At 37.0% G+C, this 13,358-nt stretch overlaps 1 protein-coding gene across 2 annotated transcripts in view; it reads right to left on the minus strand.

The window, feature by feature from the left end:
• RFTN1 (raftlin, lipid raft linker 1) overlaps positions 1-13,358 on the minus strand; it is a 96,316-nt gene that overhangs the window by 37,504 nt on the left and 45,454 nt on the right. For both annotated transcript variants that reach the window (XM_053993310.1, XM_053993303.1), the window contains one exon: positions 7,753-7,861. In XM_053993310.1, coding sequence (XP_053849285.1) covers positions 7,753-7,861 — 109 coding nt within the window. The remainder of the gene's footprint in view (positions 1-7,752; positions 7,862-13,358) is intronic.

Consider the following 13,358-nt stretch of genomic DNA (forward strand, 5'->3'; position numbering starts at 1 on the left):
ACCACACTAAAGATGCAGTGCAGCACAGTGCAAGTACACTTGCTCCTTTCAGCATATTTCATTAGATGACAGGTCTTGAAACCAGTCTCATCCTCTACGGTCCTGCGATTTTTCTCAAATCATCGCCTTCTAGCACCTGTTCCTTCATTGAAGGCAAAGAGTTGCTGGCCACACACTACAAAGATTCAGTGAGTGTGGTATTTGCTCAAATGCCACATAATGTACCTGCATACTCCCACCTTTCCCCTAACTCTGAAAAAAGTGTTGAAATTATTCACATAATATAGGATTTATTCGCTACAATTTGTTTTAGACTTGGGAACAACTGCTAGAGAGCAGCCAGCTATGCTCACTCAATCCAAATATTTGATGTTCACTTTAAAAATAAGTCTGTAGAAATTCTGTCCCATGCTCTTGCCCTAGAGAACTGGCATTTTTCAAAATGCAGACCATGTTCTGTGCAGGAATCTTTAGTGAGTAACTCTTAGACTAACTGGTGAACATAAGCAAGGGGAAAAGATTTACAGAGATGTGTAGTTGATTGTTGTAAGTAAAAACCATTTTAGTAACTAGCAATAATGTGATTCAACTTGAGTGATTTTAGTCCATCTCTGTTCTAGGCAGTGAAAACAAACAAACAAACAAAAAGATTCAGAACAACAGGGGTATTTTAAAAAGTAGGAATTCAGTCTCAAACTTACAGGCTTTACATTTAATTTGCAGGGAATACTACTTTTATTTTTATATCAACTGAAGAGTGTTTCTTTAAAATCACATTGTTTCATCAAGCCATCTGTTACTCGTAGCCAAAATTACAATTTGAACAACTTGTTGGTAATTTATTTTAGCACAGCATAAAACATTATCATATTCATTGTTATTTAAAAAGTTATTTTTTCCCACCAGACAGAAGTAGGATCATTAAAAATATCAACTACATATTTTATAATATCTATTTTTATCTTGGGCAAGGGGATGACTTGAAAGCTGGTGGGGGCAAAGGATTATAAAAGCACTACCAGGCTCCTGGGAGAGTCCTGAAAATAGTTTTGCAATGTCCATGGAAGATATATATCAACACCACTCTTACAGGTCTTAGTCAAAAGAACACAAGTTGAAAGAAGCTTAAGCAGGAACAGATGTTTCCCTTCACACCAAGCTGTTTAAAATAGAGTATATGCTATTTTTTACCATCTCTTGTTATATATACACTAAGAAAATGTTAACAAAATGCACTTTAATAAATATTATCACAGCAGATTACAAACAGCTGAACTATTGATGTTGAGTTTCAAGTTCCACTTCATGACCATATCTACTACTAACATCCAAATACTTAAAAAATAAAACAGGGGCTCTGTTTGCACTGAAAACATGCAGAAAACAAAGCTGTCAGCTAAGTGCTCAGCAATGGTTTTCATTACAATGCACTGAAGAAATAACACTGTATTGTTCTCTTGCAAATACCCTGGAGAGTGACGGGTTTGTGGTGGGATTTTTTGGGTTTGTTTTAAGGACAGAAATTATTTTAGAAGAGATTGAAATCACATCTAGGTAAATAATCCTAGGTAATAAACAAGACCCTAGAAGGGTCATGTTTTAGCCACAGAGATAACTCTGAACTGCTTATTTATTTGAAGGACAAACCTCTGAGCAGTATTAAAGACTCAATTTTTTCCCCTTTTCTTATTTACTGCCACCTGCTCTGACTGTACACCCTGCAGGAAACTTCTGAACAGACCAGCTAAAACATATGTAAACTAAAGAATAATGCTTAGGATTACAACAGCCATCTAAGGACCCCTGGTAGCAACAAAGCAAACAGACTTCACAGAAGAGATGCCTGTAAGACTGCAGCATCCAAGTCAAGAAATCCACCAACACACTATTGTTCCTAAGAACCTGTGGATTTCTTTCTTTCGGGGTTCTTAGGTCAGGGTGACTCTAAGAGAGATCATAAAGAGTTTTTGCTTTCTTTTCCTTAGCTCGAACGCAGACAAAGAAGGAGCTTGGAATGCGTCTAGTTGCTTTTTAAAGGTTGTTTATTTCTTCTTATCTCTATATTCTTTCTCTGAACTGCTGTGGTCTGCTTAGTACCGAAGCTAGGCAGTTTGGCCTTGAGTCTTGGGTGGCTCCCACATTATATACTCAAAACTACATGTGTATGCTTACAATTTCTTTACTAATTCTTATCACTTATGCTAGACTGTGAATCTCTACCTTAAACTAATAGAAAAGTGCCACCATCACACTAAGACATGGAGGACAAGACAAAGAAGAAGGCTAGGACACGCCCAGATTCCTCCATCTTGTACCCCCTAGAACCCTATTCTAAAAATCCTAAAATTCTACTTTTCTACCCTGTGTTAGTTCAATTATTACACTACTAAAACCCTTGTGGACTTGTAATTCTTCATCTAGAGTTGACAGTTTTCTACAGGTTAAAATCAAAGCCACAGGTGTTTTTGACTTCATGCTAGGGTCTCTGAGACCCCTGCCAGGGTCTCGAGACAGCCAGGGCAGCCAGAGGGATGTCCTGGACTCTGACAAGAACCCATAAGCTGCATCTCTTTGTTCCTTCTAAAAAATAAATCTCAATGTAAAAATTAAAAGATGAAGAATAAGCAATGAAAGAGACAAATGCTGTAACAGCTATATGAACCCCAGCATTTTTATTATTATTATTCTTATTATCAGTAAAAAAATTATAATATCAATAATGTTCACATTCATTATTTTCTAGGAAAATCTTTTGTCTTCTCATTTCCTTGTCATGCTGTTAACAAAAAAAAAATAATATAAATATATAATATTAGGGAGACATTGATATGTTTCTCATGTTCCACATCCTCTCTTCAGCATCTAATTTCCTAATTAGATGCTGAGGAGAGTTTAAAAACTCAGAAGCTGAGAGTTCAGAATCATTTCATTTTGCTTTCCTGCAAAATATGGATATGTGAAGCCCCTTGTTTTGATCACACAAAACAAATGTTCATTCAAATGTGAGTAAATATGTAGAAAAAAAGTGAATCACTCCCTTGACTACAAACATTTATGGAAAAGATTTTAAAAGCTCTTGAAAATAGGTATTTAGCTGCTATTTTAGAGGAAAAACCAAAGTCCTCCTAAATACTTCAAGCCTGCTTCTATCTTGCAACTCAAAAGAAGCTGGAGAATTAACCTGTCTTTTAAGAGCAACACTAACAAAAATTCTTCACCAATTAGAACTGTAACACTGATGACTCTCCAGAAAACAATGTGCATGAACTAAGACAGCAGTAATTCTGAAAACTCCAAAACAGCTGCAGATCAATGGAAGGGAAAAAATCAAGAGAGCAGAAAAGAAGGATCTCAATATTTTAATTAAATGACCAAAGTAGAGAAACATGCAGTGAGAGTGACCCATAGTTTTTCAGGGGGTGTAGCAGTTTCTTATCCAACCATTAAGCCAGTCTCCTGCCTGAGGCTCCTTCCAATGAAAAGAGGGCAGATAATAGCAGGGGGATCAAACTGCTCCAAGAAATGTCTTGCTTCTCAGAAGCACACTGAATTCAACTACAGTTTAGCAATGCATATTAATTTTCAGAGCATAAACTAACACGTGAAACATTTTCATGGCATACCTCATGCCAGTTTTATTCCTGGTAACATTTACTTTTCCATAAAACTGTCAAGAGGGCTCAAATACGGTAGATCCTTTCAGCAATGCAGGACGAGAGTTCTGTTGTTAGTATTGTACAGCCTTTCTTTCAAGGCTGCCTGCTTTCTCTGCTCAGCTTGCCTTTGTACCAGAGAGAACTGGGGGTCACTCTTTCAGAGGCCAGCCCTAGATCAAGTACATGGGTGGCAGCATCCTTGCAATGTATTCTCTTGGCAGATTCCTCCTTGGAGTCCTATTCACTTATGTCTGAGAGGTACCATCGCTTCCATGGCCCAGCAATGCTATTACTAGGCAATAAAATAAATGTCAAGAAACTTAGGCAAAGTCACTGTATCTGCAGGAGCCAAGATTATTTGTGGGGTGCTTTGGACTACAGAAGTTGTTCTGAGGATCAGTTAAGGGAGTGACACGTTATTGGCAGCTTTGGAGCCAGTGAGGGTAATGATTTGTACTCACTGAAGTTGACCAAGACACAAGAGAGGGAACAGCAATGAGCAGACTTGACACACACTGTCTCATCCAGCAGATTTCATGGCACAATAAGCATTACAAAGGTGTTTCACAATGGCAGTCCTGATACAAGTGGAACCAGTCCACTTCTGAAAATGCAGAACCAATTACTCATCTGTACTGCCCTTAGGTTTCCTGGAAGAAAATTAGACTCATTTCTGAAGCAAGTAAGAACAGACCAGCAGGGAGACATCCATATCTAGCCAAAAACACAAAAGAAAGATGCCTGCATTTGGATTTCAGTTAAGCTGCACCATTTTTAAACCATGCTCTTCTATGCTTATCATGCTTCCTACTTCCACAGGGACAAGAAATGTGAATCTTGCAATGGTGTCACACTGAAAAAAAGATACCGTACAAGAATTCCCTCTGATGGTGCATTATTAAGGGGACAACCAAGGATCCAAAAATGTGTTCCCTAAATTTTAAGAAGTCAAAACTGGGGAGACATGGTACAGACAGAATCCTCCATTTCTTAACCTGTCACCAACATGGCAAAAATGTGAGCATAAGAGTAAAACCTTCTGCCTGTTATGGTCCTAGACATGTACCAGATTATAGATTCTAGACATGTATCAGATTGATACAGAAAACAGAGGTCATGAGAAATATATCTGGCATTCATATATGATTGTGTGTCCAAAATAAATCTTTACTTGGGATGTCAGCTTAGCTCCTCCTCCTTCCCTTACTTGTCTCCATAGACTCCAGAGAGCACTCTCAGATGAAGAAATTATAACAGGATACACAGAAACAAAAAGCAACTAAGGAAGTAATTAAAAGCTACCCTATTTGACATGAGACATAATATGGTACCTTAGAAGTAACATCTCTACTTTCAGCAATTTCAGAATGATCTGAGTCCCAGTGATCAAAGTTCAAAAGTTAGCTTTGCTTATTAAAAAGCAGGTGAGCAAATCTTTAATCTCTGTTTAGCCTGAGAGCAAAAGACAGTGTTAATACCAATACAGCAGTAAAATATATTCACAACAATTTAGTTACTTCTTTCATTGCCCACAAATTATGTATCGAAGACACCATGGGACTGTTTGAGCTCTTTAGGACAGGTTAAGTCATGCTAGATCTGCATGGGTATCAAAGAACAAGCTCAGTGTGGTGATGTCGACATGATTTTAAAGTATAGGAAGAGTGTATTTTATGCAACATCATGTCCCCAATATTTAACTATTCCCTGTCTTGCCTTAGCCAGAAACTGTGGCAGAAAAGCAGTGGAGAGAGTGGAGAACTGGTACAAAGTCCAGCAGCACAGAAAGATCTCAGCAACAGAACAAAGGTTTGACCGGAGAGTCTTCTTTGGCATTTCCTAAATGTTTTATAGTCAACATAATACTGAGGCACTTTGTTTTGGTGAGCAAGAAGCATTCTCCAGGTGAAATAACCTGCTTGTTATACATTTCTATAAAGTTATAGAAGAAAAACACATATTACCTATTGTAAAATTGTATTGTGTTTGCAGAAGGAAGCAGTTAATATTCAATATTATGTACAATTTCAAAGCAACAAAAAGTCAATTCAGAAAAGTTATTAAAATTGCATCCTTGTCCAAACTCAAGGTAAGCCATACTTGCTCAGCAGTGCACAATAAAATTAATAAAATTAATAAATAATAAATAAATAAATAATAAATAATAAATTAATAAAATTAATTGTATTGGTGTATAGGAATTTTTTAGTAAGCTCAGGGAGAAATTTTTGACTTCTTATTCTGTTTTGAAAATATGGCTATTGTATTTGGTTTGTGGTTTTTTAAATACAGTAATTTGCAATATACTAAGATGCTAAAACTGTGGTAAACGACTCTGTTATGTAAAGCTTATGAAAAGATAAAGGATTTCCCTATTCAATTAAAACATTCTGTTAACTTCAATTGTATTCCACAGTTTGAGAAGAATTATAAGGCTGTTCATTTTTTAAAGAAAGGAATTGTCTTCTCTAACAGCTTTTTGTTACTACTTTGTTTGAAGAACATCCTTTATTTTTCCATTTATCCTGTTTATAAACATCTGGTTTATATGCCCTTAAAAGCAATGGATATTTTTGTTGCTCAGACAAATTAGTTAATATGACAATTATTTCCTACTCCCAAACAAGTCTTGTATCCCGAGTTAGATTTACATAAAAGTGTTGAGACTTTCACAATGTGTATAATCAGATACAGTGACACAGCAAGCACTTGACAGCAACAGCTTCAAAGAACTTCAAATTTCTCTACATCAAATAACATCTGAGGATGAGCGACATAGTCAACCTACAGAGTAACAGTAAATATACATTCTAGCTATTAAAATTTAAATTATTATCTTTCAAAAAGGGATCTTCATAACCCCATAATCAAATGGCTTCTATCAACAGAAAAATTTCCATGTCTAGAAAAGCATTCTAAAGAGTCTCAGAATTGGATATTTATGGAAATAAGATGACTCCTGGATTGTCATTTTGTTTTCATGTTATCCATACTCTTTCTGAAGTTACAAATGCAAAGACATTTTCTGTATCAGTGATGCACAATTTTGCTACCAGTTGTGACAGTTATGCCTACATTTCTACTCTGACTCCAAGAACTGAAGAACAAAATCAAACATGTTGAAACTGGTACACAATAACAACACCAGTTTTTCCTAAGTGTGAATATATTGAAATAATCCAAGATAACATCAGAATAATAGTGTAATAACACAGTTCGACCTGAAAGAAAATTTGGGCTCACATTTTTGAATGTTATTATGTGTTCAAAAAACTTCAGTTTGTTCTGACACCAAAATCTATATATATTTAAGTATCAGATAGTTACAGCTGCATTATTTTTAGTCCAGTTTTTACAATTCACAGTAAAAATGAAAGATTGAAGATCAGTGTAGTCTGTCATGCTGAGTACCCATCAAGCTAATAAAGCCTGTGCTGTAGTTTAATCTAAAATTTTTCCTAACAATTATCACTGCAAATGGACTAAAGCTAGTGGAGCATGCCTACTCACACCCTGTGGCTAAATAAATACACTATTCAATGCTAGTTTATATAACATGTAACAGAACACAACAGATTCTGCAGAATTTAAAACAAGCACAATGTGAATCTGTTTTCACTAAAATGGACATAACCTGCTAATTTCCGGTCTGGCAGAATATTATAGTGTCAAAATAATTTTAAAAAGAAGGCAATAGATAAAGAATTGCAGTGTTCTCTTCAAATTCCCTAGTATATACTTAATACTTAATTGAAAGCAACACTCTTCTAGTTCACAAAAGTACTTAGGTTACCAGTACCAACTCTATCAAACACCATGTGATATTGAAACAAAACTTAAATAATCTGCAGGTAAAAGGCCTTTTAGGTAAAGCACTCTCCAACAGGAATAACAGGCTCAAACTTGTTTCTCTCAAGAAGTGTAACTGCTGTTCAGATATTTAAAATTACAAAACACCAAATTCTAGTGCAGTATTTCAGCTGGTCCAAGTGATATATATCCCCACTGCCAAGCTGACAGAACTAGAAACAGTAATTATAGTGCAAATAGCAGCATACTCTGCTTTGGGGGTTCCTCCCCTTTTCCTTTTACTCACTTTCTTAATAAAATCAGGGATCTCCTTTTTCTCTGAAAGGTGGTTTAAAGAGGAGCAGCATTCTACCTTCAAGACGTATCCTTCACTATTGACATCACCTTTTGAAGACCTGAAGAGGCAGACAGAAAAGAAGGATCAATTTCTGTTGTTACAACTGGATACCCAGATATCCCATTTATAAGTATTTCTCCTGGAGAGCTAAACTTCAGACAAAACTTCGGTTCCCATACATTCCCCCCACTGAGCTCAATACAGTTCTGACCAAGTGGCAGCTACAGTATCCGACCCCCATGCTAGGGGAGCAGATCACACCAATGACTGCAGATGGTGGGATGCTTCAGGGACTTCCAGATTTCTTTTTCTGTCCAAGAAACACTTTGGCAGCCTGGCATCTAGGGCCAACACCAAGGAGATGCACGGGTGCTATAACTGAGGATATACAAAAAGAAGGTTCCAATGCACTGGTCTGACAGATGCTCTGCGCTCCACAGGGCAGTGTGATATAAGATGCAGTTCAGACAGCAATTAAAAGAAACCCCTTCTCTTCATCTAGAACTCTTCCAAGACAACATCTAAAATCAGGGGCTAATCAAAACAGTTAAACCTTCAGTCTTACCTTATGTTTTGTTTTTGAGAAATGTAAAGTTGTGCCTGAAGTCCCCCTCTCTTTCAGAAGAGACTAACTCCTAAAATAATTCAAAGCAAATGGCATCTGCCATATGCATTTGCTGAACAAATAGGCACTGTGGAAATAAGGTATTGGACAAAATATGCCAAGGGACTGTTTGGAAGTTATACTAAATGATCTTCAGAATCAGTCTGCAGGCAGTGCTACTGAAGGCAGTTTTCATCTCCTCCAGACTCCCATGAAAGGAAACTGATACACCTGATCAATAGAGGATGTCTAGACAATCACTTGCTTTCTCAGTTTTTCAGAAGAACACATGGAAGAACATTAAAAATAAAAGCTAGCCTGTCATTCTTGGGATTAGTAACAAAGCAGTTATCTAACACTTCCCACAGAATCAAAAGCTCTAGTTCCAAGTGAAGAACTAATCCTGGCCAGCAGTTGTTTGATGCCTGGGTACCCAGAAGACAGGAAGAAAAGTAGAGAAGTTTGAACTGAGAGTGTTGAGGAAGCAGCAAAACAGGGGCTTGGCAGGCTTGCCATGCTTGCAAAAGCAAGCCTGTACAAAAGGCCTGTTCTGGGGACTGGGACTGTGTGACACGTAGCTTCAACTACAGATGGTCCCAGGGGCTTTCCCAAGACACTTACAGTTCCCTGGAGCCATGCGATGCGTGGGCTGCTGACTGCAAACTGGCAGTGTTTCCTAGGCAATACTGCAGACATTTGCTATATTTGATTCTCCCACTTTCACACAGGCTACACTCTCAATTCATTTCTCTTATCTCACTTATACCTGAACAGGTGGTAGCAGACTGTGCGTTGTTTGGTAACACTGAAGACCTCTCCCTATTTGTTTTTTTCCCTCTTTTCTAGGTTCGTCTTACAACCTGTTGTTCCATTCTCTACTTCTGGACAACAATTTCAACAAAGTGTTAAAATTGTGTTTTAAAAAAAAGTTAGTGTTCATGAAAATTCTCCAAACATCTTTATAGAATTTACACAGGTCATTATTGGGGAACTAACAGTATTCCAGAACTACTCCTCTGCAACAGGCACACATAAATTAATTTAAGCACCAAGAACAACTCTGTCAAGAAAATAAAAATTCATGTTGAGAGGAACAACATGTGTACTGCAGACAACCATTTTTGCTGTTCTAAAGTCCTACATAAGAAAATCCATCCTGTGCAGATTTTCTGCCACAGATGAACTCGAGAACATAAAAATAAACTTCAGAAAGCCTCCCTGCTAGTGTACTTAACAACCAGACCTACTTTTTTTTTTTTTTTTTTTTTTAATCTGAATATGACTAACAGGAAAAGTAGCCCTGATGTTATCTAGCCATGTTCTAGACAGAAATAATACAAACTAGGGCTCTCTCATGCTCAAGCAATCAATAAACTATCAAAACTGCCACTTGATATTGCAAAGTCAAGTCCATACAACATCAAGTGGAGCAAATACAACTCTCCACTGCTTTGGCTGTTGCATAACTACAAATCAGAAGTGTGGTACCAGCAAAGGCAGCAAGGAACCAAGCTCTTTTTAGACAACCAATCCCATTTTAGGGGGACAACTGCAAAACTCTACAAATGCAAGGAACAAACATCTCCACTACTTCACTTCTTGGACAGAAGCCCCCTTCCAGCCCAGCTGAGGAAGCCACTCCCCTCCCAGAGACTGTAAAATGCTACAGCTCAAATTCAAAGTCAATATATCAAATTCTGGAAATTAAGTATGTGTCATGCTCTTTTATGTGCCCACCCATTTGGCACTGCTATGACCCACATGAAAATTCGCTATTCTAATTACTCTGAAAGAATGAGAAAGCCTGTATTTTAATGTTTAAATCCCCTGACTACCTGAAAAAATAAATCCTTTTCAACCTCCATTGGTAAAGTTTATAGACAGGTATAAGGAAGAGAGAAGCTGGTGTGAACTGCCCTCTCCTAATTCCTCTCCTCCCCCTGAATAGCTCCCTGAGCTCTGATTTTGTGCAATTTTTTGAGAACCTGCTTCCAACCTCTTTGAAAGGAGTAAGGGTTATCTGAGATATAAATTATAGCCATAAAACTAGTGATTATTACTGCAGCTGCTTAAAAATGTCCTGTTTAAGTCCTTTAAGAAGTACTTACTTTAAAATACACTTGCTGCTTGGAAATATTTAATTTGAAACAATTAATTCCTTCTGTAACAGTTTGGGGGCTATTTCTGCACTAGGGCTCATGAAAGAAATGACATCAAATATGATTGGACTCTGTTATGAACATTATTTTAGAGAACACACTTAAGAGATCCTACTAAAGGCCATAAAATCCTTAGTTAAAATCTTCCAATAGAAGGACTCTTTATTTCCAAGAAGTATTTTTCCATGCTTTCAAGAAAATTATGTCTATATATGTTAAAAGCAAGTCTTTGTTTATACCGGTAGTTTTCATCCTTTTAGGAAAACTTTAAAACTTTTTTTTTTAGGAAAACTTTAAAAGCCTGTTAAACAAACAAACAGAACAAGTGCCATAGCTTTTCATGTGAAAATAATAAATACCTGTGGATGTCACAGACCACAAAAATAGTATTCTGAGCAAAGCTAGGTGGGCAAGGAATTGTTTCCAGTCTCTATGCAATAAACAATGCATTTCATACATGTATCACAAAGTATGTCATAAATATCATAAAAGTCTCTCATTAAACTCTTTAAATATTATTAGTATAGCCATAGAGAAGTAGATAATTATAGGTACAGGCAAATTCTGTACTAACAAAAATTAATATCATTTCAGTTTTATTAATTTAATGGGACTACTTTTAGGACCACTTTCACTAGAAACTATGAAATAGGACCCTCACTAAATGTACATCTATCAAGATCCCAGAAGCAAGAGAAAAAGTCCAAAAAGCACAATTCTGTGCACTTGCATTCCTCTGCTCTCTTCTGAAAAAGCACTGATGTAAATTGTGAGAAATAACCCAATAATCCATACCCAGGAGTCTCTTACCAGTTTTATAGCACAGGATGTTACTGGGAGTCCAATATATAAAATATTTTAAATTAAAGCAATGGTTTTATGTAAAGTTGATTTTCACTTTCCCATCATAAAATATTTCTCAACAAAAAGCAGAAGAGAAAGAGAAATGCTGAGATCAGTTTAGTCAAAAAAATATGTAAGCTCCAGCAGTTCTAAAGATCTTCCTTTTCTTCTGGATGCACAGTCATCAAGTTCTTCTATTTCTTTTCCTCCTCCTAAGTTGGAAAATTGAATCTTCTTCCCTTCACTCCTGCAAACATTTGGGTGTTTTGCATTGCCTTTATTCCTCTGATGAAAAAAATCACTGGGTTAATTAAAAAAAGGTCCAGCCCTGAAAGAAGCATACCTGGATACACTAATGCTGTACCCTTCCTGGAAGCCAGGATGAACGGGAGAAGCTGCTACATCCAGACTCACTACAACACCCTGTACTCACTGTAACACATTTAGGGATACCTGAGAGGGAACACAAGGGACAGTGTGAACAACACTAGCACTTTCCCTGCAGTGAGGAAGGGCAGTCTCTTGCCTCCCACTCCAGGAGAGGACAACCACTGGTTGGCCATGGAGATTGCCAGAAAATTTCACTGCAACTTACACACCTGGGCTTTCATTTGCTTTTCTTTGTTATACATTGTTTGTTTATCATTAGCAATTTTCCTGAAGAAGGGTTCTTCTGCCACTGTAAGTACCCTCAGTGCTCACCATGGACAACCTTAATCATAGCATGGCAAAGAGCTGAGATGGAATTTCAGTCTACCTGATGCTGAGCAGAGGAACAGCATTCACAGACCTGATGGGGTGGGGGCAGAGAGTACCCTCAAATTTTACCAATATGGAAAGGGCTCAGGACCACAGACTTCCAAAAAGTGTCATCCTGAAACCTAAACAGGACTTCTAGTGCCACTAAACAAGACGATTATATATTGAATAAATTGGAAGTTCGCTGGACAAAAATATGTTACAATTGTTGTTTCACTAGGTTGTCATTTCCTGCACAGCTGTTTGGTGTTAAGCACCATTTCATGGTAGAAAAACCATAACCAGCTGTGGAGAACCAGTAACTTACACAGTAACTATTAAAGCTGACAACTTGGTGTCTGTTACAAACTGGATTTCCAATCCCTTTCAGATACAAGAAGGAACTGAGGAAGCCAACATTTGATCCTAATCTTCCTGAAGTTCCCTATGCCCATGAGCTCAGCAAGCCAAAACACACTTGTAAACTGCACAGACATTCCAAAATTACTATTTCATTAAGAATGTAAGCACAGTTTTAAGATTTTTCACTACACAGGAGCAGCTCTATCATTCAAATAGAACTGTACATTCATAACAAACTGGTCTACATTACAAAAACAATAAAACCACACCAAAGTGATTAACATGAGCTGCTGGTATCTCTACAATTTCAGGTTAAATGTCCAGCAAAACTAGAGTATCTGAAAACCACGAATGCAACAACTGAAAAACCGTAGGTTTTGTGATGCCCAGCCAAAAAACACACCATTTTTTATAAAAAATAAAAGCAGACATATTGCATCCTAAGAGCCTCAAGTCTAACCCATGTGACACTGTCTTAATGTTATTATCTAAATGTTTTCTTTACTATAGGAAATCTTATCACTTTACTATAGGAAATCTTATCACTTATTATTTGTTAGTAAAATTTATAAACTCTATTTAATGACAGTATATAAAGTTTCTTGAGAAGAGTTTGGGCATATATTGATACACAGGCATCTTTAATGTGCAGTGTTTATAATTTTCAGAATACAGATGAAAGGACATTTATTTCGGGTCACTGTTAAAAGTTTTTGTGAGGAAATATGTATTTCTTTGAACTTCTAACAGATAACAAGCCTTCAAAACTCAAACCATTGTCCTTTGAGCTAAAGGAAGGTATCTGTTGACTCTTGGGCATGGAATAAATATATCTTTTCATTAAGTTG

The sequence above is a fragment of the Vidua macroura genome, chromosome 1 (genome assembly GCF_024509145.1).
Source record: "Vidua macroura isolate BioBank_ID:100142 chromosome 1, ASM2450914v1, whole genome shotgun sequence".
Classification (NCBI taxonomy): Eukaryota; Metazoa; Chordata; class Aves; order Passeriformes; family Viduidae; genus Vidua; species Vidua macroura.